This window comes from Triticum aestivum, chromosome 5D (genome assembly GCF_018294505.1).
Source record: "Triticum aestivum cultivar Chinese Spring chromosome 5D, IWGSC CS RefSeq v2.1, whole genome shotgun sequence".
In the NCBI taxonomy this organism is placed as follows: domain Eukaryota; kingdom Viridiplantae; phylum Streptophyta; class Magnoliopsida; order Poales; family Poaceae; genus Triticum; species Triticum aestivum.
The window spans coordinates 364,524,129-364,550,150 of record NC_057808.1 but is presented as its reverse complement, the minus strand read 5'-3'; the positions used below and the strand labels follow the sequence as shown (position 1 = coordinate 364,550,150).

At 47.4% G+C, this 26,022-nt stretch overlaps 1 protein-coding gene and 1 long non-coding RNA gene across 10 annotated transcripts; both read left to right on the top strand.

The window, feature by feature from the left end:
• Positions 1–14,995: 14,995 nt before the first annotated feature.
• Positions 14,996–17,740, top strand: LOC123121785 (uncharacterized). 5 transcript variants are annotated; one of them, XR_006459846.1, is made up of 7 exons: positions 14,996–15,302; positions 15,400–15,566; positions 15,657–15,710; positions 15,794–15,837; positions 16,049–16,092; positions 16,639–16,931; positions 17,598–17,703. XR_006459846.1 is itself a non-coding variant. In XM_044541839.1 (7 exons), exons 3-7 carry the CDS (start codon positions 15,662–15,664, stop codon positions 16,933–16,935), a joined length of 279 nt encoding a protein of 92 aa, XP_044397774.1. In that variant the 5' UTR covers positions 15,019–15,302; positions 15,400–15,575; positions 15,659–15,661; the 3' UTR covers positions 16,936–17,740. The 5 variants fall into 5 exon arrangements, 4 of the variants coding, with proteins under 4 accessions (XP_044397771.1, XP_044397773.1, XP_044397772.1 ...); XM_044541839.1 differs by having other exon boundaries at positions 15,019–15,302; positions 15,400–15,575; positions 15,659–15,710; positions 16,639–16,735; positions 16,891–17,740; XM_044541836.1 differs by having other exon boundaries at positions 16,639–17,740.
• Positions 17,741–17,907: 167 nt separating this feature from the next.
• On the top strand, positions 17,908–20,656 carry LOC123121786 (uncharacterized). 5 transcript variants are annotated; one of them, XR_006459849.1, is made up of 8 exons: positions 17,908–17,939; positions 18,071–18,192; positions 18,420–18,483; positions 18,647–18,808; positions 18,913–18,980; positions 19,139–19,369; positions 19,553–19,645; positions 20,467–20,656. It is a non-coding gene; the product is annotated as an uncharacterized lncRNA (long non-coding RNA). The 5 variants fall into 5 exon arrangements; XR_006459851.1 differs by having other exon boundaries at positions 17,910–17,935; XR_006459848.1 differs by having other exon boundaries at positions 17,913–17,939; positions 19,241–19,369.
• Positions 20,657–26,022: the final 5,366 nt, after the last annotated feature.

Below are 26,022 nucleotides of genomic sequence, written 5' to 3'. Positions count from 1 at the left end.
GCGGAGACATACGACAATCCTTGCAAAAATCCTTATGTCTACCAAAATGGTTGGTGTAATTATTCCAGCGCTTCTCCTCCTTCGAGAACAATACCAGTCCACCGGAGGTGATAGTGGACGTTGTGAACAGCGGGAAAGGAAATGGATGTTGTGGGCAGCAAGAAGGGAGCGAAGGTTGTCTTTTTAGAGCATCTACAGCCGGGCGCCCCAAACTGGCCTCAAACGTCCGGGCGGCCCGCCCGGTCACTGACCGGTCACGAAAATCTGACCCAGACGGGTGCCTCAAACGCCCGGGCTGACCGGCAGGCCAAAGCCGGCTATTTATGCCGGCCGGCGTCCCCCAACCCTAGCCCATCCACTTTCTTCCTCTCCGCGCCGTCACCCGAGCCCGTCCGCTTCCTCCCCCCGCTCTCCCACACTCTCCGGCATTGCCATAGTCCGGCGACTGATCACCATGTACACTATGCTCACGCCGGAGCGCCGGAGGCAGATCGCAGAGGAGATCCAGGCAAGGCACGCTGCCCACATCGCTGCCGGGCTGCCTCCGGACACGCCGAAGCCGGAGGAGGAGGAGCAGCAACAACCGGAGGAGGAAGAGGGAGAGCCGCTGTCGGAGCCGATGGAGGTGGCGGATCCGGAGGAGGACGAGGCGGAGCAGCCTGCTCGGGGGGGGGGGGGGGTCACCATGGCGGAGTTCACTGTCACCCAAGCCGCAGAGATGGTGGAGCAGCAGGACATCCAGGAGTCCATCCAGGATGAGGCCTATGTGGAGGCCAACCAGCAGTTCCTCCGGCAGGAGAAGGCGGCGTCCGACGCGCTATTCGCCGAACTCGACGCGGAGATAGAGGAGGAGGAGACCGGAGCTGCAGCTGCCGCCCATGTACCCGGAGCCGGGCACAGAGATTGTCGACATCTCCGACGAGGAATAGCTACGTAGTACGTAGGTTTTTAAGTTTGCATGCTTTTGTATGGATTTAAGAATCTAATATGAGATGTCCGGATGCAGTTATGTTGATTTGAGGAGTGCCCGGTCACTGCCCGCAAACGTGACCGGCGCGTCCGCGGGCGTTTAAGAGGCCATATTTGTCATATCCGGCTCTAAATGCTCTTATGGTCGTGGAAAAGAGAAAAGTTGGCGGCAAAATTGCCACGGCCAGCACGGGAGGTTGAGGAGGGAGGTGAATTTTCCTCCGGTGCGAGCAGTCGGCGAATGACGCACATTCCAAACCAACACTCACAGCCTTCGGAACCTGTAAGTGACTCAAGACCCCCCGAGCTTGCCCCCCCGCGTCGCCCTCCCCGAGCGAGGTGACTGGGGCGGCTCCCCTCTCCTCCCCCTCCCCGCGAGTCGCCGCCCCCTCCTCCTCGCCGCTGTCGCCGGCGGGCGCGGCCGGGCGTTGCCCGCGCAGCGCCCCGCAGTCCGGCGGTGGCGGCCCCCCTTCTTCCCCCGTCGCTGGACCCCGGCTTGGGCGTGTAGTCCTGGCGGCGGCGTTCCAGCGCGGATCTGGACGGCGGCGGTGCGGTGGCGTTGCCCCTTGGCGGCGGCGGCCGGCGGCGCCCGGCTGGCCCAGATCTAGGCCCTACGGGCCCGATCTAGGTCGGGGCGGGCCTGCTGGGGGGCTGCGGTGGGTTGTTCTCCGGTGGTTCTGGCGAGCTCCTCGCGACAGGGACGGCGGCTGCTGTGCCGCGACTGCTGCAGCATGGCGGCGGAGCTTCACGGGCCCGTTCAGGGCTCGACCGGACATTTGGTCTGGTGTGCCTTTGCTGCTACGCCCGGTCTGCTACCGCCTAAGCCGGTGGAGGTTGTTCCCTCCCTCGTGGCTGCGGTGTTGCCGGTCCTTGTCTACGGGTGTCTCGTTTGGGATCCGGCCGGCCTCGCTTCGTTGGCCGTGGTGAGACGACGGCGGTGTCCTCGTGACTGTGTTGGCGCATGTTGGTGGGCGGCGGTGTGGTGGAGCCGAAGGCTGGTCCTGGGTGGTGGGCGCGAGGGGTCGGGAGAAATCCATCTCGGGTCTTGCCGGCACCGACGCGGTGACGCCTGCGGGCGCCGCCATCCTTCTTGAAGGGCGTCGGGTGACCCTCTCCCCCCACTACCCTCCGTGTACCGTGAGAAATCCTAGGATTCGTCCGGCCAGCAGCGTCGTCATCGTCGCATCCCTTCGTGAAGGTGGTGCTTGGTACATGGCAACTCGGTGGCTTTGAAGCGTGGTGGTTATCTTCGGTGGGCGCAGCGGTCGCGGGGTGCCGTAGCTTTCGTTGATCCGGCGTTGTTGGCATTTTTTCTCTTATTTTCTCTTGTATTTTTTTGGCGTGTTTGTGCTGTTAGCCCCAGCGTTGATTGAAATGTTGTATCGGATGGTTGCTATATTTATATAGCGGGGCGAAAACCTATTTCTTCAACACTCACAGCCTTCAAATAAATCATGGCGACTTGGAGCCGTACGGTGACTCTGCTAGATTTACCTTTGTATTTGCTTCGATAATTTTCTGGACAGCGAGTCCTGGGAGTGGACCCTACGGGGAAAGAATTTAGAGGTGGATTTGATTTGGAGCCGTCGACTCAGCCTTTTGCTGCTTGTGAGTGCAGGTGCGGCCCGCTACCGATAGCTCGCGCAGTAGCGCCACTGCTGCTCGAGCGGTGCATGCAGAGAAAGTCGGAACGCATAGACTGGTCGACGGCTGGACGCCACGATCGAGAGAGGTCCTGCGGCAGCCCCGGCCCGGCAGGCGAGCGAAGCAGTGTCGCTCTGTTGCGCGCAGCGAGTCCATCAGCGGGAGCTCGCTCTCGCTCGGCCTGCCCGCGCACGCCTGCCATGGTGGCCGATCACGCCACTGTTTCCTTCCCCTACCGCGCATATGGCTCCCCTGCCACTGCCACCCTCCCTCGGCCATTCTCCAAAACAATGCATATGCTCGATGACTGATCGACGCACGCAGAGTTTGCAGGTCGCAGCAGCGGCGGCAGCGGCAGGGCCGCTATAGCCAGAGCATCGTTGCGTCCCGGAAGCTACTGATCATGGGCACTGCAGAGGCATGTGTGCAGGGGCATACGCCAGGGATTGAACGCGACGCTGTAGCCTGTAGGGAGGCGGCGGAGTTAAATTTATGGCGCGCACTTTCTGTCTCCCTGTGGATTTTTACAGTCTTATCACCCGTTTGTTCTTTGTTCTCTTTTTGAAGCTGCCTTTCGTTTGTTTGTCTTGTGTGTTGTGGGGTGCCGGAGTGATGAACGCCGGGACAAGAGCTACTCCCTGATTTCTGCTAGCTCGGCATCGGGGGTTCAGAGGAACAAAATGCATGCTGCGTTTTTCCTCTTCACTCCACGTTTATATATTCATTGTGGCTTTTGTGAAGCTGCAGGTATATGTTTCCATTTGTTTTTATATTTAATAGAGGACCGTGATATTTGGCACATGTGTGCCACGTAGCAAAACTGCCACACACCTCCGTCCTTCTTTGTAATTACATCACTCCTTCACTCTAATTACATGCATGCATGCATTAGGATGACTCAGTCTCCTTCTACATGCATTATTTTCTCTAATTACATTGTTTCACTAAAGGACAAAAAAGCCGATGTCATTCTACATTCTCCTTATCCAAAAGATCCAAAATGTTTTGTAGCTCAAGTCGTCGGTCAGATGCAAAATCATTTTCACATAAAAGATTAGTCGTGACGAGATATTCGAAACTAGATCCGATTTTGGTATGTTCGGACAATATTTTTTCGGGTCAGAAGTTATCACGTCTGGGCTACATAAGTTATCACGCCTGTGATATGGAAGTTATCGTGGTATTTCCACATAAATTACTGGGTGCATAAAAATGGTTCTCCCACCCTTCTCCACATGCACATGAATATATACACTAGAGACAATCGCTGATGTCATCCTAGATTCCACTTATTCCGAAAATTCAAAATGTTTTGTAGCTCAAATTATCGGTCAGATGTAAAAAACTGTTTTCAAATAAAAGATTCGTCGCGACCAGATCTTCAAAACTAAACCGTAAAAAATTCATCAAATTATCGGTATGTTCTGACGACTTTTTTGTCGAGTCGAAAGTTACCATGCATGTGGTACGCAAGTTATCGTCCTATTTTCACATAAGTACGGGGTATGTCTTTCAACAATTTTTTTCCTCTTGGTCAAAGTTACCGCGGTGTTTGTACGTGAGTTATCGGGTATGTGGTTTGTATATTATCATGTTATTTTCACATAAGTTACAAGCGGTATGTTTTTCAAAAACTTTTTTCGTCTTCGTCAAACTAACCGTGGAGTTTGTACGTAAGTTATCGGGTATGCGGTTCGTATATTACCGTGCTATTTTCACATAAGTTATCAGGGGTATGTCTTTCAACAACTTTTCCCCCTTTTGGTCAAAGTTACTGCGGTGTTTGTACGTGAGTTATCGGGTATGTGCATCGTATATTATCATGTTATTTTTACATAACTTACAGGTGGTATGTTTTCAACAATTTTTCCCTCTCTTGATCAAAGTTACCGCGATGTTTGTATGTAAGGTATCGGGTATGCGGTTCATATATAACCATGGTATTTGCACATAACTTATCGAGGGTAGTTTTCTAACAACATTTTTTCTTTCGGTCAAAGTTGCCGTGGTGTTTGCACGTAAGTTATCGGATATGCGATTATTACCATGCTATTTTCAACAACTTTTTCCCCAGATTAAAGTTATCATCGTATTCGCAAGCAAGTTATCAGATCTTCAGAAAGTAACACTAGTAGAAAAAGGGCCTATTGTCCCGGTTGGTAAGGGCCTTTTGTCCCGGTTTTTGAACCGGGACGAAAGGGTCGTTACTAATGCCCTAACCCTTTAGTCCCGGTTCTTACACGAACCGGGACAGATGGGCCTCCACGTGGCCGCTGCGGCCAGCCCAGGCCAGGGGCCTTTGGTCCCGGTTGGTGACACTAACCGGGACCAATAGGCATCCACGCGTCAGCATCTGGCTGGAGCTGAGGTTTTTGTTTTTTTGAAAGGGGCTGATTTAGGGGTTTTGGGGGTTAATTTAGGTTGTTATTAGATAGCTATTAGAGAGAAGTGTCCTCTCTTATATCTCCGTGCTTGGTTTACCAACGCTACGTACTGCTATGCCTAAACATGGCTTAGATTGAAGTGAAGGCAACATGTGGTGCATGTCGAAAGTAATACTAATCCTAACTTGATCAAGTTTGGATTGTACTACTTTCGACATGCACCACATGCATGTTGCCTTCACTTCAATCCAATCCATGTTCATTTCACCCGCTGATATATAATAACTCTTCATGCGCGCATCATGCATCATCATATATAATAACAAGTCCTACTAATCATCATCATACAACTTCTACTCGTTATTAATAACCAGTCATACGATCATCATCCTCATAGTCATCGAACCAACCCTACTTAATTGTTCTTAGCACATGATCATCAGTATTAGGTAGGACCGAAATACCCTCTTTAAGGTAAAATAGCATAAAACAATATAGACCCTGACTCTCCATTATGGAGAATGGAGATCATCCTGTCTCCAATTCTTGCGCTTCGCTTCCTTTTGCTTCCAAGAACCTCCTTGCGACTGTTCATACATTTTTTTCCATTCTTTGATTTGCATGTCTCCACTTCTTTTAGAAATCCGGTATGGACAGTTGAGATTCGTAGGATGACCTGGTTGTATGTTCAAAACATCAAGCCTACCATTCTGATACATCAAATGAGGCACACAATCCTCTGGATTATCTGTTGAAAAACATAGTAATAACTTCATAGTTAGCAATGATGTACTAGTTTTAGAAGTATGCAAAAGATGCACGGATGTCGTAATAGTAAGAAATCTTACCAGGGTATCTCCATAGTAGTTACCGTAGTTCAACACGTGCACTAGTGGCACGTATTGACCATAATGTGGAGGAGTTTTACAATAGATATTGTAATTCTCAAGATCAGTACAAAATCCGACCAGATGAGTTTTCTCATTATAAGTTAACTCAGAGCCATCGGTGTAGTAGGTTCTGTCTACCATGTTCCGCACATTGTTTGAACAATCAAAATAAGCTGTCAATGAAAATAAGCTGTCAACTATTTTGAAATGAACAATATAAATTAGCTAATAACTATGTTTGAGAAACTCACATAGCGGTAGAATTGGAGGCGTATCAACAAGGACCCAAATGTCCATATTGTCTTGCTCGATGTCAGGATCACCAAGATCCATGGTGACAAGCATACCCTCATCAAAACCATACATCTTGCAAAATGCTTCCCAATTTTTGCAACCAAAATGGGTTACGCTCTCAGAATTATACAGATTTACTTCAAATCTATATCATGATGGGTCCTTAGGTGAATTTTCTTTGTTTCCATACTTTCATGGTCTTCAAAACCCATCCTCTCCAAGACGTAGCGTCTTGCATGGCATGGAATAAGCTAGCCGAATTGTAAAAGATGAAAAGTACACGTTGAAATAGTTGAAGTCGTGCTTAATTACGAAAAAATAACACTTGTCGTCGTTGCGTACCATTTCAACATCGAAGGTCTCCTCCCGATCTTCGTCCAGGTGAGGCCTGTCGCACTGACCTCGATCGTCGTGGCACCAGTCGCACTCCCCCGGAAGACTTTCGTCGTCAGAGTACGACATTTCCTATGTTCATAATTCAAATATTAAACGTCTATAATTAAATATATGTACTAAAAACCTAAGTTAGATCATTATTATTCATCACGGGTTGACTATCGGTTTGTCGAGTCTTTTCTTGAAAACTCTTAGCTCACGTGGTGTATACATTCGACCGTTGGTGATGGTCGCTCCTCCATTTGTCCCCGAGTGCATTACACCAAAATGTCTAGCACACGGGAACAAAGGAGAAGCGACCCCCACGACAACAGTCGGGATTCTTCGTCCTCTCATATATATATGGTGGAACTCTCCCTCACTGATTCCTCTCTGACATTTGCGACCGCCGGTGATGGTATGGTAGCTCCTCCTTTCGTTCTCGAGTGCATTACACCAAATTGTCTAGCACACGGGAACGAAGGAGAAGCTACCCCCACGACAACAGTCGGGATTCTTCGTCCTCTCATATATGGTGGAGACTCGACAGACTTACAGTCAACCCGAAATATCGTTTAATTATCTTTCTAAAAGAGGATTTGGCTAGTCTCACCTCGATGTCGGAGGGGGCGGTGACGGGGACGACGGCGGGGATGATGGAGGGGCCGGGGGCTCCTAGATTTCTGCGAAAACAAAAACCCTATAAGCTATCAACTAATCATATGCATACGCCTTGCATAGTGCTCTCCAATTTTAGCATTCAAAGTAGGAGTAGTTTTCCACTTTGAGCATTCAATAAGCAAAATCAAATCACAAAATAAAGTAGTATTCAAATTAGGATGCATTCAATTATAAGCAAAACTACATCATCTCCATGCGTCCGTACATCGTCGAATATTATCACTAATACACCTCGAATACTATCATACATATAGCATCGCTAGTACAGCTAGAACAGTAGCGCCCGACGGGTATCGGCGCGGGCGGTGGACACCCAAAGGGACGGAACCATCACAGGATCATAGCTCCAGTGAGATCCCTGAAGAACCTGCCAGGTATAGTCGAACCTGCCCTCCAACGCAACCATGTAGCGACGGACGTGCTGGTCCTCCTCGCTGACACGGTGACGTACCACCTCCGCGGTGTCCGGAAGCCTCGGCACCGTCACTGGCCCACGCGACCGCCACCAAACAAGGATCGGGTCAACGACGGGCTGGCTCCTCACCAACCTACGCCCACCGGAAGGTAGCACCTCCCAAAACCAGCCCGGCGGAGCCCAGTCCCGGACATGGCCCCTCTGATCAAGCCGGCCTCCTCCGCCGAGTCGACGACGAGGATGCGGGATAGGCATCGTCGACGTCGATGCGGGATTAATTGCTTGAACTAAAAAAATAAACTAGTTCTATTAATTTTCTTGCTAAAATAAAGTAGTTCAACTAGTTCAACTACTAAGCACTTACTATAAATAAATAAAATAAAGTAGTTCTTACTAAAAATAAACTACTTCTATAGTAAAATAAAGTAGTTTTATTAAATCAACTAGTTCAACTACTAATTAAGCACTTACTATAAATAAAATAAAGTAGTACTTACTAAAATAAACTACTTCTATAGTAAAATAAAGTAGTTTTATTAAATCAACTAGTTCAACTACTAAGCACTTACTAAAAATAAACTTGTTTAACTAGTTCTATTATATTTAACTAGTTCAACACAATTTTTTTCTAAATATGCACATATATATACATAAATTGACAAAAAAATCTAATTCAACTTATCTAAAATACGTGGAAAAACATCTAATTCAACTAATCTAACTAATTTTATTAAACACTTACTAGTATATATACATGGAAAAAATACATATACAAAAAAATGAAAAAAAGGATTCGGGGCGGCGGCGGCTCACAGCGGGGCCGGCCGGCTAGGGCGACGACGGGGGCGGCGACGGCGTCGACGACGGCGACGGTGGGGGCGGCGGACGGCGTTGGCGTGCAGAGGATCCGGGCGGGCGCGCGGAGCAGGGCATGGGCGACGGCGTTGGCGGCGGACGGCGACGGCGTGGGTGGCGGACGGCGTCGGCGTGGGCTCCGGGGCGGGGGCGACGGCGACGGCGGGGCGGCGGACGGCGACGGCGTTGGCGTGGGCTCCGGGGCGGGGGCGACGGCGACGGCGTCCGGCAGCCTGGCGGCGTCCTCTCCGCGCGCGTCGTCGGGGGCGAACTGCAAGATGCAAAACAAAATTTTCACAAGTGTGCCTTATATACATGAAGCTTTAGTCCCGGTTCTTGTCACGGACCGGGACAAATGCACCTCTTTGGTCCCGGTTGGTACCACCAACCGGGACCAAAGGCCTCTTTTCAGCAGTCCAAAGGGCGGGAAGCAGAGGGCTTTGGTCCCGGTTGGTGGCACCAACTGGGACTAAAGGGTGGGCATTGGTACCGGTTAGTGCCACGAACCGGGACCAAAGGTGGGCATTGGTCCCGGTTCGTGGCACCAACCGGGACCAATGCCCTGCGCCTGCCAAAGCCGCGGTGTGGTAGGATGTTTAGTCCCACCTTGCTAGCCGAGGAGCGGCATGACCTGTTTATAAGCCCTGCCCCGCCATCTCCATTGAACTCCTCTGAACTGCAGGCCTCTGGGCCTAATCTTGCACTGCTATGCCTGTGGGCCTGCTGGGCCTTCTGCGGGCCTGAATCCTGGCCCATGGATGGGTTTCTAGTTGTATTCAGGCCGTGGTGGCCCAGTAGGTGGCATTTTTTTATTTTTTCCTAGTTATTTTGTTATTTTGCTTTATTTATTTTATTTTGTTTCTACTTACAACAAAATACTTATTTATTTTATTTTATTTTGTTTCTAATTACTTATTTATTTTACTTTATGATAATTCTTTTTGCTATTAAAGTTTCTATCAAAAAAAGTTCTTTATGAAAGTTCTTTTTGCTTTTAATGATTTTGAACAGAAAATACTTCGATAATTTTAGTTGCATCAATTTTATATGATTTTAGTTTCAATAATACTAGAGGTTTCTTATAATGTTTTGAACAGAAAATACTTTGTTAATTTTAGTTTCGTAAATTTTATTAAAATTTATTTTATTTTGTTTCTACTTTTATATTTCAATAATCCTGACTTTTTATATGTTCAAAATGCACCATTCAAAGCCACATCATCATTTTTCAATCCTTTCTGACTTCATTTGTTATTTATCATGCATTTACTAATTATTTTGAGCTATAAGACCCTAAAATTGAAAAGCATTTCAAATGAACTCTGAAAATTAACAAAATGGTTGTCCCGGCAAAAGGTGGATGCACTTCGTGAACAAAATGGACAATCTCTTTCGAAGTATCAGGGTTTCGGATAAAAACTCATCTGTTACAAAGGGATTTCATTTTCTTGAACTTATTTGAACTCCTGACTTTTTGTGTGTTCAAAATGAACCATTCAAAGCAGAGACTGATTTTGAATGGTGCATATTCAACACACAAAATGTCTGTAAAGATCGCCAACCCTAACATAAAAAAATGAGCATAGATGCGCCTATAGAGAAAATTCAACCTAAATTCATATAAATTTCTATGAATTTCAGAGAAACTCACTATGAATTTAGGTCAAATTCCCTGTATAAGGGCATCTATTTTCATTTTGAGAGGAGCTCAACAAGGCAGAGAGGGACGGGCTTATAAACCGGTGTGAGCGCCCTTCGGTTGGCGAGGTGGGACTAAACTTTGGCCGCAACGAGGACCAATCCTTTAGTCCCGGTTTGTGGCACAAACCGGGACTAATGGTCATGGGCCAGGGGCGAGGCGCATTGGTCCCGGTTTAAGGTCTAGACGAACCGGGACCAGTGGCCCACGTGGCCCGGCCGGCCCCCTGGGCTCACGAACCGGGACTAATGCACCCCATTGGTCCCGGTTCGTGCGGAACCGGGACTAATGGGCTGGCCAGGCCCGAACGAAAGCCCTGTTTTCTGCTGGTGTAAGTTAATGCTATTTACACAGAAGTCATTGTAGGTATGTTTTCAACAACTTTTTTCTTCCGGGTCAAAAGATACCGTGATCCTTGTACATAAATTATTACATCTGCGGTGCATATATTACCATGCTATTTGCAGAAAAGTTACCGAGGGTATAGTACTCAACAACTTTTTTTCCCGAGTCCAAAGTTACCATGGTATTTGTATGTGAGTTATCAGCTGTGTTGTTTTTATATTACCATGATATTTTTATAGAAGTTATGAGGGGTATGTTTTCAATAAACATTTTTACTGGCTCAAATCATGATATTTGTACATGAGTTATCAGCTCTACGGTGTGGTAAATATCATTCTATTACACAGAAATTATCAGGTCGGTTATGTTTTCAACAACAATAAAATTCACTGGGTCAAAGTTACCACGATGTTTACACATATATTATCAGGTATGTGATCCGTAAAATACCATTATATTTACACAGAAATTACAGTGGGTTTCAACAACTTCCCCCTCTCCCTGGACAAAAATCCATTTACACAGAATTTACCATGTATTTACACAGAATTTGTCATGCTACTTACGCAGGATTGACCATGCGACTTATACATAATTTACCTTGCTTTAGGAAGGTTAGGCAAGAATGGAAGTCCACACGCTCTAAACAACACAAAGATAGAAAGGAACTACTTCATTGCAGTTTTCTTGCCGATGATGATTATCATACAAGATAGGCGACCGAACACTGTCCCTGTTCGACATCAGCGTCTTCTTCGCTTTTTATCAGGTAAATTCAAGGGGAAATGAAGCTGTAAATTTTATTATATTGGGATGGAGAGGAGTAAATGTGACATGTTGTCCACTATAATTTCCTGCTACCTAAATGAACCAGTAACTTTAGGATACAAGAGCAACCATTCTGAAAATAATAATGCACTGAAATTACTTGCCCAGAATATGAGCAGCAAAGAGAGGCAAGAATTTTGAACTTCGTAAAACTTTGGTAAACTGAAACGGCGAGCTAAAACTGCAATCTACCTGAAATAACTGATTGCTCTGAGCTCGTATCTACTCTGGTCAACTGAACTTGCCACTGAGATGGTGCATCATCTGAATAAAAATTGACATCAGTTTGTGTGTTTATTACATATGTATGCAAAGAGAAGAAGTCGGGGGAAATTTATGTGAGATAGTGCCCAGGGTCCAGACTAGAGATTTTCAGTTTTGCCAACAGAGAACACTCTGAATTCTTGCACACTACTGTTATTCTCCATGAGCAATGAACCAGAAACAATTTGTCAAACTATATTATACAATTCATGGAAAGATGTGGACTCAAATCTTGGCAGTTGAATCAAATAGTTGACAAGAACTATGGTTATCCAGTTCTATGTGATTGCAAACCTTCAGAGTTGTTGAATGTTTACCAAAATTTTCTGGAGTTTAATATGAGAAAGGTTAGTTTGGCCTCATTGGCTTCAAACAATTCTGGTCTGAGATTAGATGGTCCCAAATGTAAGAGATTACTTTCCCAACATTCCGGCAATTGTTCAGACTAGAATGAAACTGGAGCTCCGAAAAGAAATAACCTACTAGCTCAAACAACAGCTGAACTACCGTTGGTGGATAGAACTCAAAAGCTATCATCCTGTGCACTACATTTAGGAATTCAAAAGGTGTTCTTCAAACTATGTGATGATGCTTCATGAGCTGCCATGAACTACTTGTTGCTCCCGGTACCTGGGCAGGCAGCATGGGCACACAAGAAACAACGGATTATTTGGTACCTCATCATAAAAGTTCACCAGAAAATGTTTGCGAGGCTTGCAGCGCGGCTTGACCGGTACTAAAAATCGAGCCCCATTCGGTGTAAAATCGCTGGCAGCGCCCATCAGTGTTGGTTTGCACAACCAGCCATGGCCCCAACGTTGGGGCAGAGCCGCAGGTGGATTTTGCCGGCTCTGATCTGCAAGTCCGACTAGGGCGCTTATGCTTCACAAAAAGAGCTTCGGTGTCACCCTCCTTGACGGATTGCATTCTGGCGTAGTGAATGCGGCAGGTTTCTTGGCCAAGGGCCCTCGGGCGTGCACGGCGTACATCAGGGCGGCGCAGCCGCCGGCGCGTGACTGGTCGGGTAGGAGGGGCGACGGGGACGCTGAGCTAGCGCTCGATGCAGCACGCGGGAAGTCGTGGCCACACGCCGGCATGGCACGCACGGCGTCGCCGTCCCCGAACTAGGCCAGGCAAATGGCGGACTTGTGCGTCGCGGCTCCGGCCAGCCGCATCCCGGATGCCGAGTACACCAGCAGCGGGGAAGACAGTGTTGGGCATAAGCCACGGCGATCGCGTCGGGCGTGCGTGTGTGCATGCGGGACGGATCGGGAGCGTGGCGTGCACCCGGTCCAGAGATGTAGCCCGGAGTGTATGTGCGCTCGAGAGTCTCCCTGTATGTGTCCGAGTCCAGTGAATAAAAGGCCAAGATACAGGCGTTCGTCGCCGCGGCGTTTATCACCGGAAAACTGTTGTGCTTCTTCTACCTTCGTCCAAAGAGTGAGAGAGCAAGATAGGCTTCGGTTACAACAATTGGTATCAGAGCCACATGTTCGGGGGGCGGCCGTGGCGTGCGGCCGCGTCCGCGGTGCGCACGGCGAGCGCGGCGGAGATGGAGGCTGCGGCCACGGCGTCCGCGGCGAGCGCGGCGGACATGGATGCGTCGGCTGCGATGCGCGGCCATGCACGGTGATGCCGTGCGCGCAACGAGCAGCGGCGATCGCGAAGACGAGGAGGCCGCGGAGGACCTGCGTGGTGGCGCAGAGGCTGCGGCGGCTCGGCGCGACCACCGTGGAGGCGCTGCGCTGCGGTTGACGGCGCAACGGTGCAGGGCAATAAGCACGGCGGCGAGTCGGGCGCAACCGGTGCATGTTATGGGTGCGCACCGGACGCGTCGGGCGCGTCGGGACCGCGGGAGTGGACCGCGTCGAGGCGCTGGACCTGGTTGCGCAGATCGCGTACGTGCACGGCGGGAGCGCGGGCCGGGAGCGCAGGGACGTGGGGACTGCGCGCGAAGGGCACGGCGGCACGGTGGCAGGCTTGGCAGCGACGTCAGGGCGGTGGCGGCTACAACGACGTCGACGGCGCGGCGGAGGCCGCAGCGGTGCGGTGTGGCGGCCATGGCGACATCGACGACGATGGACTCACCTGCTGTAGTTTGTGGCTTAGGGGGGGTGAGTGTTGGGCATAAGCCACGGCGATCGCGTCGGGCGTGCGTGTGTGCACGCGGGACGGATCGGGAGCGTGGCGTGCGTGAGCCAGGCTCATGTTCGACTCCACTGTGTAGGTTAGGTTGTTGGCGAGAGTAGCGGCTTGAGAGAGATGTAGCCCGGAGCGTATGTGCGCTCGAGAGTCTCCCTGTATGTGTCCGAGTCCAGTGAATAAAAGACCAAGATATAGGCGTTCGTTGCCGCGGCGTTCGTCACCGGAAAACTGCTGTGCTTCTTCTACCTTCGTTAAAAGAGTGACAGAGCAAGATAGGCTTCGGTTACAACAGACGGCCATGCGCAGTTATCGTAACTTATTATTCCCGCGGCGATGCAGGGAGGAGGACGAGCAAAGGGGAAAGGAGCCAAGCGATCGAGATCTGACGACGCTCAGGTCGTTCGGCAGTTTTGCAAAAAACATCCGGTGTGCCAGATACATTTATCGTTTAATAGAATGTCCATTGTGGCTTTTGTGAAACTGCAGGTATATGTTTCCATCCATCTCTTTGCAAGATTGGCTTATAAAGTACGGAGTATTGATGAATATCGATTGATAGTCACTGGGATGTGAAATTACAACCATGTCAGTATGTCTAAGCCTTCTCAATTCCACTTTATCTCGAGGAACAGCGAGAAATGTAGTGTACAAATGAGTTCATGGCTTTGCAAGGCATATAAATTTTAGGTGTCCAATCTTTTCACTTAGTGTATGTTGTTCCCGTATGTAGACTTCCTTTTTGGTGATATTCACAAATATGTTGAACATGATTGTAAGTGAACAAATTCTTGTGGAATAGGAATATAAAGTTTTGCCTGCTCTTTTTTGGATGTTTTTTTTTCCTGAATGAAGTTTGTCAAGTGTGAAAATGGTCGCACCTGAGACACAATGAAGCGCTTCATCACTCCGGCCCTAGTCTAACATATAAAGCCTCCTAGAGTACCTGCCGATCCAGCGCCATCGCGATTTCAAAATGATCCCGCGCGCACGCTTCACCTCGCTGGCGCGGTAATAGTGATTTTCGTCGACCTGGTAAGTATCCCGCCACTCGTTTTTCTGTACGCCCCGTGATCGGCCCAGAAGCAGCTGACGAGTGGGCCACGCTTGCGCGTGGGGCAGGCTTGCAGCGACACGCTTGTTGCTTGTTTCTGTCGATGAAAAGCAAGGGCGGGTCGGTTGTGGGCTGTGGCCAATGGATTGTGGGTGTCATGCTCGCCAATCGCGATGTGGAAAAAGAAACCCTACACCCACGAGCCAATCCCGCAGCCGCCTCCCCCCGCGCCTCGCTCCGCAGCCGCCTCCCCCGCATCCTCCGCGCCTCTCCCTGTGCCACCCATCTCCGCCTCCTCTCCCATCTCCTCCCTGCTGCTGCTGGCCATCGCACCCTCGCCATCGACGATTCATGCGGCCGACAGCGAGTGCCAGTGAGCGACCGGGAGGCCGCCACCTCTCCTGGCCTCCTCCCAGAGGTTCCCGATCTGGAGCGGCGAGGCCAACCCCCTCTTCACACGCAGGTGATCCCCTCTTCCCTCAGTTCCCTCTCTCTCTCTCTCTCTCTCTCTCTCTCTCTCTCTCTCTCTCTCTCTCTTCCCTGACCCTCTCGATGGCCAGAGGGGCGACGGGGTGGATCGGGTGGCGGTGATGTCAGAGCTCGAGGCAGAGATGGCGGAGCTCGGGCTGGAGCGCTCACGGGATGACGGATTCAAGGGCTGGAGCGCTCACGGGATGGAGGTGCTCAGGCTAGAGGCAGGGGAGGACGCCCTACGGGCGAGCTGGAGGTGGAGGCGGTGAGAGCCCTCTCCCCATATCTCATTTTCTCCATTTCTTTCCCTCCAACATCTCACTACTGCTCCTGTATGGAACAACAAAGGGGATGGGAAGAGGCCTGGAGTTGCTCAGCATCGGTTCTGTCAACCTGCAAGGTTACAATTTTTCTTGCTCTTATCCTGTTCGATAAAATGGCTGTGGGCTAAACATTGTTTTTTTTGTTTCCTTGCCTGTCCAGGTGGTTTGCTCGACCACTCACCGTCGGTTCTGTCAATATGCAAGGTTAGACATTTCTTGCTCTTGTCCTGATCAATAAAATGGTTGTGGGCTAAATCATTTTCTTGGTTTCCATGCCTGTCCATGTGCTTTGCTCAATCGCTCGCCGTCGATTCCATCAATCTGCAGGCTTAGATATTTTCTTGCTCTTGTAATGTTTAATAAAATGTCTGTGGGCTAAATCATTGTATTTTTTTTGGTTTCCTTGCCTGTCCAGGTGATTTGCTCGATCCCTCGCTGTTGGTTCTGTCAAACTGCAAGGTGAGATGTGCTCTTATATGCCCCCTTACTTCGTTGGTTCTTTCTATTGCAAGAAGGTGCGACTTTGTTTGCTCACAGTTGCCCTGGTGGTTCGCTTCCTCCCTGCTTATTGGAGAAGATATTTGTACATTTTGGTTTGTGTGCATGCTTGTGTGCTGTCGTCGGTTTTCAGTGCCCTGCAGTGCCAATTTAGGTTGGTTCTTGGGTGGAACCAATATGATTGCTGCTTACTGATTGGTAGGCATGGTGACTATTTGCGTTAGTGCTTTGGAAAGTATGTGTGCAGTGGGTAGTGGTTGCTGCTTCGTGATGAAGGCAAGGCCGTCTACTTACGCTAATATTTAATCTGCGTGCTTCATAATGAAATTACCACCTGCTCATTTTTTATGTATGTGCCACCCAATGGTTGCTCGTGCCTAATTATATGGATGATGGGCATATGCATGCTTGCTCTGTGGGTTATCTGCTTGTTGTTTTTATGCATCTTCTCTTGATTAATTTTTGTTTCCTTATTGCCCACTGATTCCGTCTATAACATGCTGCTAGGTTCTTCGTTCAGCTGGATTGTAGGTTGGCTCCAGTCCTTGACCAGTTCTTCTGCAAGGAGAGTTTCAGTGCTCAGCATATTGCAGTCATTGCAGCAGTGAGTTTTATGAACCACCTCAATGGAGGGGACATAGTCAATGACAATCTCCTCCCATTTAATTAGATGGTTTGCCAGTTTCTTCCTGTAGATAGTATCACAATGATGCGATTCCGATGTTTATAATTCTTTTCTAACATTACATGTTCTTGTAGTCATTCATTTTGAAACCACGGAGGCCGTCGCATTATGCTAGGTAATTTCTGTTAAGGCTATAATTTTTCTATCAATATGCCAAGATCGACTGTTCGCCTCACCTTTATTCTGCAAATGCCAAAATGTCCAGAACATAAATTTCAAGCTTTTAGACCTTACATATATTATGAACTTATGAAGTTATGATATATGTCTAAATTCAGCTAGATCTTTAATTAAATCCTGAATTATAGATGTTTTATCCTTTTCTACATCTGAGTATACACTAATTAGTTAAACCTTTTCTTCTCCGGATCTGCATTCCACTTGTACTAATTGCCAGATTATATATGTGTTTGTGTTCATTCTTAATTAAAATTAGACCTAGCTGTATATACTACAAAATTTGTTAAACTTGCGCTGGGCAGGTTTCCATGATGAGTTCGTAGCCTTTATGAAGTTGCTGCTGCTTGTTTTCTGTAATCATTGCTCATTTTTGTCTCCATAGCAAAAAAATTGATTCTTGCATCTAACCCTGATCCTGATGGTGCAGCTCACTGTTTTTTCTCTTGCCATCATCTCCAATAGTGTCGAGTCCCCTTCCTGACGCCAATTGCAACACATATCTCCTTTGACCGATTAGCCATTGTTTCCTACAGCCGGTTTAGTTTTGTCTCGAACATCCATTTTCTTTGAGATTTGTTTTTGTCGTGTGCTGATTATTTAGACATCCTCGCTACCACCACAACCTATCCAAGCAAGCAACAGATCGAGGAGGACGGAGGCACGGCGCGACGACGACCGTGGCATGGATTAAGAGCATGCTCATGGGCTCATGGCCTAGGAGCGAATCGGGCATCCTGGATCATGACGGAAGCTGGAAGCCGCGGGGGCTGCCCGAAGAAGAGGGCGACGAATCGGCGGTGGAAGAGGGTGTGTCTGTGGTTATCGCCTTCCAAGACGACGCGACTTGATGATTTAGATTCGCCTTCCGAGACGATGCGACGTGGCAATTCAGATTTCTCTCCTTCCTCGCCTCAACGACATGCTCTGCTTCTCTAGCTTGTAGGTTGTGGCCTTTCTCTTCTCCTCTTGTTTCCTTGCATTCTGATCAAGCCATGGTGCATATTGCCTCTGGTTTGCTTATGTGAGTGTGCTTCTATACCGAAAATTTGATTTGCTTGTTTTTCACTTCTTTAGGGGTATGAGGAGAGAGCTCTATTGTTTGCAGCGGCTGCATCATTTCGACAAGTGATATGATTGATCTTTGCTATGTGGACCAATGGCATGATCTGTACCTAAGGTTGGAGATGCTGAATTCGGTAAGAAAAAGATGACAACCATTTGCTTGTTTTTCACTTCTTTAGGGATATGAGGAGAAAGCTCTATTGTTAGTCAGCTACTTCCATTTAGGATGATTAATTATTTGCATGAAGGTTCAGAGAATGGCCTTTATTGCCTTACAGTCCAACTGGTAAACAGAACAGTGCCTTACATAAGCACTAATGGCGATATTATATACTTATATGTATATGTTTTCTTTATGCAGAACACGTGAGAAATCACTGATGCGCATGGCTGGCAGCTTTCGCACGAAGAAGTAAAATTGGCAGGTGCTTTTCTCTACTTTCTAATATTATCCATATATCACAGGGCAATGATAGTTAGTTTTAGCAGGGGTTAGTGGTTCATCGTAATTTTTCTAGCTTCTTTTGTCCTTCAAATGATACAGAAGGCAGTCAAGTTCCATCCTCTAATTTCTTGTGATCTTTGTAGGACCAATTAGGATGCATACCTGAAGGAGTGAATCTACTGGTTCAGCTGAAAATTGATCTCTATTTGGTTTCTGATTTTGCGTTTGGTTTTGCCGTCCGCTCGTCCTTGGTATGCTCATCCATCTTGGCTGCTCTGCTTGCCTGCTTCTCCTCTCTAACTCAGGTAAATGGACCGTTCTTTAATTTGTTTGGGAACGACTCTTCTTTTACCTGTCTATTCCATAGCATGCCGGTGCACTGACCACTTCATGTCCATTTATTTATTAGGTTCTGCGATCTCTTGTGTTGCTGCATCGCGATCTTCTGCTTTGTTGCATCTCTGTTATGTCATCGAGGTTTGCTTGCTTTCTGTCTAGCTAAAATGCATATTTCCTTTCCTGTACGTGTTGTCATGGTGTTTAAATTGCTGATCATTTTAATTTTCTGGATCCGGCACGCCATCGTGTATTGTTCGGCCTCGTCCCGCTTATATGTCATGCTTGTGTGTGAGCAGAATGTGTCCGCTTATTTCAGTCGTTATACATGTTTTGGAGGTCGTGGTGGCGGCGTAGTGCGGTGTGCTTTATGACGCTTTCGAATCTGTGTGAGGTTGCAGAGGACGTGTCTGTACTTGCTGGGGTAGAATTCAAATTGTGAGGGATGGTTGTGCTCAGATTTGGTCGCTGCTGGTCGGTTCTTGACTTCAGCGCATGAAAACCTGCAACTGCTATCAAGCGAACCACAGGTAACTAAACTTCTGATTTGGTGATGTAGACATAGATCTAGCTGATCCCAATTGCTGGAGTATTTTAGTTCTATTGATTTGTAGCATCTATATTATTAGATATACACTTACGGATGTGCTTCTTTAGTGTGCCTTCTCTCATCTCACATTAAATTGTTTTGTTGTTCTAAATAATTGCTGCAGGAGGGAGCAGCAGGCATAGAAGAAATCGCAAGCCAATTTTGCTCAGCTGTAGCATCTTCTACTGACAATAAGTCTGCACAGCAGCCCGGTGAGGTTTGTTCTTGCATTTAAAAACATAAGTCTTCCAGTTGCTCTCTACTCGCTGGTAAAAATGCATAGTGAATTTCCTTTATAAATACCCAGCTGAAGAATACCTTAGTTAAATCAATCAATAGTGAGTTGTATTACTAGAGAGTAGAGACGTAAGAAAACGCCCTTAGGAGTGACACTCTACGTGGTTACCTTCTTAGTCCCAGCTATTGACATCATACTGAGATCACACTCTGCCAAGCGGACTGTTTGTTTCTATGTACTTCTGGATGCTAATTTACCGTTCTTGATTTTCATGGGGATATTCCTTCATTATTTGGTTACCTGTCAATGCTCGGTCCTATTTCCCACCTTGTGCTTTGACTTTTGCATTTTTTCCATCTAAGTTATTAGGCTACTGCTGCCTGGTTTGCGCATGATGAACCATTAATTATGATGCACTGCTGGCTGGTCTGCCTTTTTTTATGCTTTTTTAGTGACAACCTTCAGACTTAATGTTTATTACTTCATTTCAGAGTTTTAAATTAAGACATCGCAGTCAATTTATATAGTAGTCTTCTGAAGTTTCACCTTCCCTTTGTCATATTGGCTTGATCAAATCAATGGGAAGCCAGCATTACTTTGATGTACTGGCCTACAGTCTTATTAAGTACTCCCTCTTCAAACTAATACAAGACCTTTTAGATCACTACTTACCTTTTAGATCACTAAAATAGTGATCTAAAAGGTCTTACACATCTTAGCGCACATTTAACTACTTTATTTGTTGTACTATTGTGGATGTACCGCAGAATAAAGCAGTCCTCCATTTTTCTTCTCTGCAGGCTGATGTTCTTTCTCAGTATAAGCCAACAATGAAGAAACTGACCAAGCTATCTTTCATGATCAGTTACACACCAAGCCTATATTTTTGCTGCTTCTACATGTTGCTATGATGGCCATTCAGCCCATTTTCTTGAACCTGCACTACAACGAGAGATCTGGGCAGCTTCTTTGTGGCTTCCAAACTTGAAATGTTTGTTTGGAAGTTAGTGTAGTTTTTTGGTTGTGGATTCACAGCTTCTCACATGTACCGTCCTCTTAGATCTTCAGATTTGCAAATAAACTAAATGAAGATATAGTGATATGGTCTTAATAGTAAAACTTAAAGCCTTCCATGCCTTATATTTTCTCTGAAATTTGCTCTTAAAGAATTATGTATCTATGTTAGATCCGGTGAGAAAAGGCGGCTTCCAAGTAGAGGATGCGGGAGTGTTGGCAATATTTGGTTTTCAACTTGAGTGTCTAAATATTCTTACAATACTTGGCTCCCTCACGGCCTTTGCGCCATTGGTGCAACGAGTCATCTAGTTTACATAAAAGGTTGATACTTCGACCGTTTAACAAAAAAAAACTAGAAAGGACCTAAAAGCTATACCGGACGACCACCTCATACGCGTGACCGGCCTGCCCTGCCGCACCGCCGCCGCCGTCGGTGCCGCTGTCGTGGTCCCTCCAGCGCTTGCGGCTGCCTACAGCTCGCATAGGAGCCGCTGCGCCGTGCGGTGTCGCCGTGGCCACTGCCGACGTGGCCTTCAGAGCTCTGGCGACAGCCTTGCTGCGACCGGCGTTGGTGGACCAGTCGCTAAGATATCACTCCTCAGCGATCTTGGCGAGCTCGCCATCAAGGCGGCGGCGGCACCTGGCGGCCGTCTCCGCGGTGGTCACGCAGTGGTCGAGCGCCCACGCGGCAGCGACGTCAGGGTCGTTGTGGACCCAGTCCGACACCATGTCGCTCTTGGCGAACACGTAGCGGCGACTGGCATTGTGCCGGTCGTACCTCGCATGTTGCCTCACCGCGTGCTCCGCCTCGGATACGACGGTCCTCGAGCCCGAGGCGCCGCCGTAACCGCCTCCTTCGAGGTAGTGGAGAAGGCGTCCCCGCAACTTCTTGATCGCGAGCGGCAGCTCCTCCTTGACGGCGAGGCGACGATGGCGCGTCCATGAGGCCATAGCGGTTGCGCGGCGGAGATGTCGGCTCCTCCTTGACCCGTGTCCGATCTGGACGTCATGATGGTGCGGTGGTGACGACGACTCGTCCTTCACGAGGCATCCGATCTAGACGTCGCGATTGTGCTGGGCAAGGCCGGCTCGTCCTTCACAAGCCGGAGCGGGAGGCAGGGGGAGGAGGCTCGCGCTTCACGCGGTGGGGACAACGGCTCCTCCTTGATGCGCGCCGGCAATGGTGACGACGGATCCATGTGACGGCGCGGCCGCTCCGTCAATATCTCGATCTGACGGACAGAATCTTCGTCTGTCAAAGCGGCCTCGTTGAGGAGTCGGGACGGATGCTGCGACAGCTGCTGCGGCGGCGCCTGGTCCTCCTCGCCACGGGAAGATATGACGATCTCCTCCTTGGCATAGGAGTAGGCCACCGTGGACGCCGACGGGCCCAGAGAGCGTGGGAGGTGGCGCCAAGAACCGCCAGAGGAGGAGCTTCCACCAACTCCGCCTGCCGGCGCAGAGCACCAAGACTTCGGCAGCGCCGCCGCTGGGCTCGGAGAGGACGAGGGGCTTGGGAACGAAGACGGGGGAGGGGAGAGGGCGATGCTTGGGAGGGGGAGTGCGGCTCTGTGCGTCGCTGAAGCATGACTTAAATAGCCGCGGCAGGCCAGGCCAGGCGAAGAGGTGATCAGCCCGCTTCAATGTTGCACAGTGACCGGAGTTGGTTCCTTGGGACGCGACGTCCACATTGAGTCGTCAACGCCCGAGAGGTCACGTTCGTTAGGGCTGCCCTACCATCCGGGCAAATCGCGACATCAATGTCGGTCGATGCATGCTCTGGGCCGGCATGAATGCGGCGCGTCAAACGGCGCGGGCGTTCGATGGAAAGCGGGGGAGAGGCGGGTGGGGGATTTTTGGTGGACCAGGGCGGTCAGACAGGGGCTTGGGAGCGGTTCGGACGCCCGCAAAGCCCATTATGTTTATCTCCGGTGTGCGGGGCGTCCCGGCTGCCCGGCGAACCGATATAGACCCGCGTTAGATGACGCAACACGTCTGGACAACATGGTCCGAACGAATACGGGCGATTTGCGGGTCACCGTTGAAAATGCCTTAAGAATTACTAAAGAGCTGCCTTTTCATTAAGATAGATAATCTATGGATATGTGCATGACTCACATGGTCTCTTTTCCTACTTAAAATAGAAAAGCAAGCCCAAAAGTGGATATACGTTGCACGTGATGTCGAATGTCTAGAAAGAGGTGACTCGTTGTTTTTTTTTTTTGGAAAACTAACGATCTGTTCATTTTTAATCATGGCAGTACAACGAACGCAAGAATTACTAAAAACTACATTAAGATTTGTAGACCACCTAGCGACGACTTCAAGCACTGAAGCGAGCCGAAGATGTGCAACCGTCATTGCCCCTTCCTTACTGGAACCGGGCAAATCTTATTATAGTATACAGTTGAAAAGTCATCGTGCTAAAGCCACATAGAACCAACACACTAAAACAGCAATCATCGGTGATAAAGAGAAGGGTTAATCAAAAGGATCAACCTGCTTCTCTCTTCTTTTTTGAGAAGAAACAAGAGAAGTAGAGATGCCAAATGGCTCTTGTCATCTGCTCCTACCCATGAACAATAAAATAAAATAAAAGACAAATTTAGGGTCTATGAAAAAGTTTTCTGTTTATGCACTGTTTGGACCAATTTTGTTTTTCTTACTGAGAGCTACCCAGATGTCCGAACGCGCTGTAAATTGACACGGATCTCACGCACACAAACATTTTCCATGTGAAAGACAGATTTTTTTTTGATTTTTTTAGTATTTATTTTGTTTACCGTTCCCGGATGCAGACAAGTCCGGGCTCAAAATTGAATATTCGCAAGAGAAATGGTGATTTTTCTCATTAAAAAAATAGTCTCGAACAATACATACATGTCTCACATGGTCATTTTTCATGCTATAATTGATAGTGATTAGAAAACCAATACGCACGTTGATCCTGGAAGACAAGCAATAATCACATCACAATAATAAGATTTGTTACTGCGATTCACCGATATTTGACTACATCTCTATGGTATGACTATGTTTTTTTCTCATATACTAAATCAGATATAGTACATCGACGACAAGCTAGTCGAGGCCCATCAGATAGCATCTCTGACCACCCATCACGGGTACTCTGTCTATCTATCTCATGATATTTGTTCAGACGGGAAAGTATCTGGTGCACCCGTGCTTGTGATGCTATCGGTGCACCGAACGTCGTAGCGTGTTCACAAATGTTTGAAAAAAATCTGAAAAAATGTAGCACATTGATACAACATTGGTCTATGTTCTCACAAAATTTCAAATCAAAATTCAAAACACTGGACGAGATACAAAAATGACAATTTTAGAATCATGTGATAACGGGCCAAATTTAAAGCCCAACTTTTGTTGTGTACTATACAGGGTCAATTTTGTTATTTATATACCTTGAGAAATATTTCAAATTTTGAATTGAATTTTTGCAACAACATAGATGGATGTTGTGTGAATGTGCTATATCTTTTTCCAATTTTTTTTCAAACATTTGTGAACATGCTACGGACATCCGGTGCACCGGCAGCACCACAAGCACCAGATACTTTCCCTGTTCAGCCTACTACCTTACGTCTATTCCTTTTGGCTACCCCACAGCTTTTACATATAAGTTTAGATTACACATGTTCGACTTAAACACATGACCATTCACTAATTACATTTGTCTAGAAACACAATACAAATGCAGACACTCACATACACGCGCCCCTATGAATGCGCGCACGCACACATCATATCTCTATGAGCACCTACGAGAGATTGGGCTGGCGGGTCTTAAGATTGACGAAGTCACCATAAACACCTTGATGTCAACGGGAATGTCGCCTCTCAATGAAAAAAAATTCATCTCTATATCAATGGGACATAAATGTATCAAACCTAGGGTTTGATTTCTGGTGGGCTAAATGTATAACAACCCTCCTAACCATCGAACCGCATGTTGGTTCTCTGCCAATTACAATTCTATACCACAACACATACACACATATTGGCACCTATTTCAACAAACTTCACCTTTGCAAATATATTCTCACCTCATGAATCCATCATGCAGGAACCTTCGTGTACTAGCCATTAGTCTACTTGACCTCACATGACTCCACTTGCAAACCTAGTCCCTTCTTTATTCGTCACTGCCAGTTCTTCCTTGTAAACATTAAGGTCTCGCCGGTCTTGTTTTGTGTTCTCAACTTCTTGAAGTATCCGTTGCATCATCATCCTAGTAGGCTTTTTCTTCATCCGCGTGAAAGTGAACAACTCACATACTGATGCCATATATAAGAGTTAACTAAACTCATCATCGTCGTACTTAACGACCTCATGCCTGAAACATGATTACTCTATAGTCATCTCGAGTCTAATCTGTAGGTGTCTCATCCTTTTCTTCTTCTTCCAGAATCATTTTTGTATGCCCCACATGCATATCAATATGCCTCGTTTTACATCTATAATCCACATACTTTTTTCTTATGCACTGAATACTACCAAAATATACATATGTACTCTTGAAGCTTTTTGACGTTCACACTTTCCATTAATTTCTCAAATTCTTCATGGCCAACTCTCGTCTATCTCTTGGTATGATCGACCCATTTACCAACTTGAACCCACTACTCGCTAAGAGCACAAGAGTCGACGTCAATATTTTTGTAGCACAACATGGTGCCGTAGTTGTGTGTGTCATTTCTGTTGGGGCTGTCCGATGGGCTCGTGCTGCTGTGTAGCTGAGAGTGAGAGGACAACCAATACAGAATGATACTCCCTCCGTAAAGAAATATAAGAGCATTTAGTAGTGATCTAAACGCTCTTATATTTCTTTACACAGGGAGTAGTGATCTAAACACTCTTATATTTCTTTACAGAGGGAGTACGTGTGACTGTTCATTGTTCTTTATTAATTAATGATGACTAGGATATGCCACTCCAAGTTGACCGGTAAATTAGATGCCACATCATTCACAACTACTACGTTTTATGGGACCGAGGGAGTACCTTCCAGTCGTCCGAGGGTGATAGTCTAGCAGGCACCGATTGTGCTCTAACCAATTTTAGAGTTGAGGGTTGTAAATCAAATTAAGACATATCAGACAGGGGGGCGTTTTGGCACCTGGAGCTTATGCTCGTGGGTTAAAATAGTGTTTTAAACATATTTCGAAATGTCATGAAATTCTGGAAAAAAAGTTTCACGCGTATATCTATATTTTACGTGCTCACAAAGTCGTTTTGTGAAAAACCAACAATTTTTGTGTCGTGTCTCGAAAAAAATCGGTGCTAAAAGTGCTTTTCACAAGTTTGTTTTGTTTTTT

What these genes read in the sequence shown, in the direction of transcription:
- LOC123121785 (XM_044541836.1), top strand. Translation starts at nt 14,997, where the DNA reads ATGCTCGCCAATCGCGATGTGGAAAAAGAAACCCTACACCCACGAGCC. An exon ending in CGGTTCTGTCAACCTGCAAG is followed by an intron (nt 15,711 to 15,793) that starts GTTACAATTTTT and finishes TTGCCTGTCCAG; the next exon opens with GTGGTTTGCTCGACCACTCA. An exon ending in TGGTTCTGTCAAACTGCAAG is followed by an intron (nt 16,093 to 16,638) that starts GTGAGATGTGCT and finishes ACATGCTGCTAG; the next exon opens with GTTCTTCGTTCAGCTGGATT.